Below are 5,239 nucleotides of genomic sequence, written 5' to 3'. Positions count from 1 at the left end.
TTGGGTCAAAAGATCATGTAGTTTTTTTTTTTTTCAGAACTGATCAAAGGCTTTGGAAGTTGAATAAGGCATTTCTATTAAGTTGCATAGCTTGGTTTCATCAGAAGGAAGATGAGATAAGAGACAATTGAATTCAATCCTATACTGTTTTTTTTTCAAATTACATTTTTCGTTCTTTCTTTTGTTGTCAATCTCATGATATCAAATATCCTATTTATGTTATTTGATTTGATCAGATACATTTTACATTTCCAATATACAGACCAATCAGCTGCATAGTTAAAATTTTCCATCCATCGAAATAAACAAACACAACCGATCTAAATGACATCATGAAAAGAGAACAAAAAGCTTGTTTCTATTAAACTATTTGACAGAGTTAAAAAGATCAGTAGTGCTCCGATGGTTCTATATTAATACTGAAGAATATACAAGAGGACTTATCTTAAGAGCTGGGGACAAACCTAACCAACCATATACAGAAAGAGGCGTGGAAAGGAAGCAAAGAACACTTCTTCTTTTGTCACTGTTCTTCCATATCAAAGAAACTCTGAGGCAAGGTAAAGTCTTTCTAGTGGTTAAGAATGTCAATGTCATCTGATTTCTGATAAAAATCCAGAGGCAACAGATTAAACCATCAGAGATTCACAGCAGGATTCTAATAGCAGCCAGATTAGAAGCCATAGCTATATAGCATCACAATAGTCAAATCTTGGCTTCAAGGATTACTCACCAGCATCTCATCCAGTAGATGCAGAACCTCATCCGCCAGGAACTGTCGGTCAAAGCTATGTGATGATAGTAAAAAGACTTCTTTTAAGATCCAGAAAAATCAATAGGAACTCGGGGAAAGAAGCAAGCATGGGGAAATGTCAGACAAACCTTCTGCCCAGATACTCCATCAGACCATAAAGAACAAAGTGGTGATGTATGCCTATTGCCTGCACACCACTTTAGAACAAAAAATCTGATTAGTAGAAAGCAAGAAGCCAGATAACTGAACTGATCAGTGTCATGGATTGAATTGCAAGGGAAAATGATCCTTTTTTTTTATCAAAAGTCATTTGCAGAGACAGGACAGGGAAAAGATATGATTTTTTTTTTGGGAGAGAAGAGAACTTGCCTCGGAGTTTAACGGGAGGATAGATTTCAAGAGCTTCTAATAATGTTAGCTCCAATTCAACCTGTGACTGCTCCTGAGAATTAAATCCAAGAACAGAGGAACCTTTTAACATCACAGAACAAAAGGAGGAGGAGTTAATTGGCAGATAGAGAGAAAAACCTTGGAGAGAGAAGAAGCGAAGGAAGATAAGGCTTTACAGGGAGAGTGCACAGACATGTCATCTTGCTTTATCCGAGACGAAGAGAGTCGAACGTGGGGTTGCCGACGGCGGCGGCGTTAACGACTGGAGCTGCGGATGAAGCCATTTTCGTAACGGATGCAGAGACTGACTGATCGGAAAAAGAGAGGAATTAAAGAATCAAGGAAGACCATAGTTTACTACGTGGAAATTTATATATAGGATGACGTTTCGTCGTCTAAGGATCAACGGAGAGACGTTAAGATCGAGTTAATCTGATGATAAGAATGAAGAGGAATCGACAGAGATGAAAGATCTGGAAGAAGACGACGGCTCCGTCTTTCTTGTTATCAAAACGCGGAAGAAGACCTGATATTACAAAGCCCATTCAGTATCTGAACAATAACGTAGCCCAACCAAAAAATATTGATTTAGAAAGAAAAAAAAAAGGTGGGTCCCACATCTGCTGACATGGCGCGCTGGAGAGCCTTGAAACTGGCTCATTATAATGTTGATTTCTTTATAACGTGTGTCTTCTTCTGTATTTTTTTTTTTGGTAAAAACTTCTTCTGTATTTTCTTATACAAATACTCATGATCTTCTGTAATATGTCTTTAGATTTCAAACTCAAAACGTTTGTTTATGTTTTATGCTAATACAAACGTCCCCCTGTGTAAACTCGTGAAACGTTAACGATGGCTATGTAAATCTTGTAACTCTACTTCTTCAAACCATCAAAATCCAGTGATAAATCTCACCATAAACAGATCAACAATTCAATAATGACCAGAGCCGTGCGAAGAGATTTTGTTGCTCGAAGCAAAATAAAAAAATATAGAACTTTTTATGGTAATAGTAATTAAGATGCATTTTTAATAAAAGTTACTAACAAATCATTAGTAGAGTTATATCATGATTTCTATACAAAATCTACACATAAATGTATACTTTTTAAAGTTTTATGTACATTTTTACAGATTTGAAAACTGTCAAATAGGTTTATAGTTAATTAATAATTGTAAACGAATTATAAAATAGACAAGTATGAGTGAATAAAACGTATTGATTAGATTTTTACAAACTTAACCAAAACAAAAGCATTTCATTATTGATAGCATAAAAAAACTGAGACTAATGATTTCATTATTTGGTTTTGAACTTTTAGCTATCCAAACATGTAAAAGTCTTCCTATTATTTTTTGTTTATAACGTTATTTTCTTAAATTTGTAACCAAGTAACTGCTTAGAATTTTTTTTCCACTATTTTATTATTAGCTCGATTAGTGAAAGTTTTATTTTGAGAAATGCATGTCAAAGACTATTTATAGATTTTAAAAATCTATTTGAATAGTCACAACTCTTAAATTTGAATAGTCACATTCTTCCAATTTTAAAGTAGTTATCTTAAAAAGACTTATAAGAATAGTCACAACTTTTCACTTTTGAAAAGATACTTGTATGAAGTTTTAGAAAAGACACAACCTTTCTTGACATCTTTTAGAAAAGACACAACCTTTCCACATAATTGGAATTCACAACATTTGGAATTAATTAGGATTGCTATTATTAGTAGATATATGAGATGATGGCTCCATATTTTCTAGTATTAACAAAGTGGAGGTTTCCGAGATTTAATTTATCGATTTGACCAAGAAAATACTGGTGTTACTACCATTCCTGGTGATAATGGATTTGTTAGAGAAGAATCAAGCAGTTTTTAAAGAGACCAGTGACTTACCACCTGTAAAAGTTGAGCATTCTATAAGATTTATTCCGGGTACACGGAATATATCTGTCAAGCCTTATGAATACCCCATGCTCATATGGAAGCCATTGAGAAAATTGTATTTAACATGTAATCCATGTGCCTAATACTAGTCCAGTTTTGCTAGTCAATAAGAAAGATGGGGGAATAACACTTTTGTGTGGATTATAGAGCTGTCAATGATATCACTCAAATTACTCTAAGGAGTTAATTACTCTCTCAAATAAGAGGTTCAGATGTAGTACTTAGGGATCAAATCCACAGAGACTCTAGGATTACACAATAGATTATGGTCTTTGAAATAGGCTAGATTAATTGGTTTATAGGTTTTAAAGCAGTAAATGAATTGGTGAGCAAAGTTATTGCTCGATTGGTTTGTTTTGAGGTTGTTAACAGTTGAGAGAATAGCTAGATTTAGGTATATTCTTAGGTATGATAAGTAAATAACTTAATTTGGGTCTTTAGGGGTTTATTGATATTAATTGTTTTTGAATTCAAACTCAGATATAATCAATTAGATTATATAATCTGGTTCTCGGATTTCAACTCTCGTATGTTAATCACGAGAAAGTGTCGATCGGTTATTCGTTACGAATATCGATCGACAGGGTTGTCGCTGTGTCGATCGATACTTCTTCCAGAAAGCTTTACGGACAGGTTTGATTATATTCTCTAACTCACTAGATTAACTCTCGTCTGTATCTAGTCAGTTAGATCATAATAGTTTATTTTCAGGTATTGAGTCAAGCAATTGCTTGATCTCAAATAATCCTAAGATCTAAGATTCAGGGTTTATAAACCCTAAACTTAGTAGTAAGAACAACTAGATGAAGAACGAATTAAATCATCCTAACAACAATTTAACCTAACAATACATATATCAACCTTATGAGAATCCTAAATCTAACAGTGAGATTATTCAGACATATTCATAAAAGACATGGTTATGATGGTCTGAATAATATTGCAATAGATAAATAAACATAACAGAGTAAAGAAACAAAGGGAGTTCAAGATCTTCCCTTTCTCAAGGTGTACAGATCTCTCTCTCCAATCCTAAGCTCTCTCTCTCTATAGAATAGTATGAAGCATAGCCGTCAACAATAGCTTAGAAACAGTAAAATAGGGTTTCATGTCGTCAAGGGGTATATTAGTAATATGTGGTGACTTCTGGGCCTAAATTGATCACGAAACAGCCTTGACCTGTTTTCTGGGATCACTGTCGACCGACACCAATGATTTTTCATCGATCGACAGTTCTTCATCTCCTCGACAGCTTCCTCTCGCAAGGCAGACTGACCACTCTTCAGTAAAACAAACATAACTTCTGCTATTGGATGTGGATTGACTTCAAACTGGTGGAATTGGAAAGCTAACTCAAATATATATATCGTGTCAAAATATGGGCTCTATCTAACGGTGGTAAGGTCTCCATCCATAGCTAAACATCTGATGCGTCTGTGCAGATCTTCACTCAAAAGGCTCCAAAATCACCATATTTCTCCAGAACGTACCTGAGTCTGTAAACATTTTAAATAGACTCTATATAGTAGTAAATATATATTAAAACACTTATAAACCATGGCTAAAAGTGGTTAAAATTCATGGTCTATCAGTCAATAAAGCTATAGTTTCATATAATTTTCCCCAATTCCAATTATAAACCAATTTTTGGATGATTGAATGGAGTTGTTATATTTTCAAGACGTGTCTCCGAAAGTTTGCATTGGTGTTCTTTGATGACATACTAATGTACATCAAATCAGTGGAAGAGCATGCTCAAAAATGAAATGGGTTCTGCAAAATTTGAGAAAACATGCCTTGTTTACAAACCTCAAGAAATGTTCATTTGGTCAGGCTCAAGTGGATTACATGGGTCAAATTATATCTTCTTCTGGAGTCAAACACAAATGCTATAAGGAGTTGGGATACACCAACATCTGTGAGGGAACTGAGAATTTTAAGACTATCAAGAGGATCCAAAGACTATCTCATTCGCTAAACTGAAGGAAGACATTCAAAAATGTGTCTGGAAATGCACTTTGTCAAACACATAAGTATTCAACCCTCAGTCCAACTGGCTTATTGCAGCCAATTCCATTGCCTAACCAAATTTTGTTTGGTCTCTATGGATATCATTGAAGATCTTCCAAAATCAGAAAGAGTGAATGTA

General features: G+C 34.4%; 1 protein-coding gene across 1 annotated transcript; it reads right to left on the bottom strand.

The window, feature by feature from the left end:
• Positions 1 to 303: 303 nt before the first annotated feature.
• LOC111198896 lies at positions 304 to 1,464 on the bottom strand. The gene is made up of 5 exons (XM_022688233.2): positions 1,283 to 1,464; positions 1,124 to 1,196; positions 883 to 934; positions 734 to 788; positions 304 to 604 (listed from the first exon to the last, which is right to left on the bottom strand). The coding sequence occupies exons 1-5, from the start codon at positions 1,337 to 1,339 to the stop codon at positions 572 to 574; spliced, it is 270 nt and encodes an 89-aa protein (XP_022543954.1). The 5' UTR covers positions 1,340 to 1,464; the 3' UTR covers positions 304 to 571.
• Positions 1,465 to 5,239: the final 3,775 nt, after the last annotated feature.

Source organism: Brassica napus, chromosome A6 (assembly GCF_020379485.1).
Source record: "Brassica napus cultivar Da-Ae chromosome A6, Da-Ae, whole genome shotgun sequence".
NCBI lineage: Eukaryota > Viridiplantae > Streptophyta > Magnoliopsida > Brassicales > Brassicaceae > Brassica > Brassica napus.
Note: the sequence above shows the minus strand (reverse complement) of the source record. Positions and strands in the feature narration are given on the sequence as shown.

Excerpts from the sequence above, each read along its gene's own strand:
- LOC111198896 (XM_022688233.2), bottom strand. The coding sequence starts at position 1,339 with ATGTCTGTGCACTCTCCCTGTAAAGCCTTATCTTCCTTCGCTTCTTCT. Across the intron at positions 1,197-1,282 it reads TCGCTTCTTCTCTCTCCAAG|GAGCAGTCACAGGTTGAATT; the intron begins GTTTTTCTCTCT and ends TTTAATTCTCAG. Across the intron at positions 789-882 it reads ATGGAGTATCTGGGCAGAAG|CTTTGACCGACAGTTCCTGG; the intron begins GTTTGTCTGACA and ends ATCATCACATAG.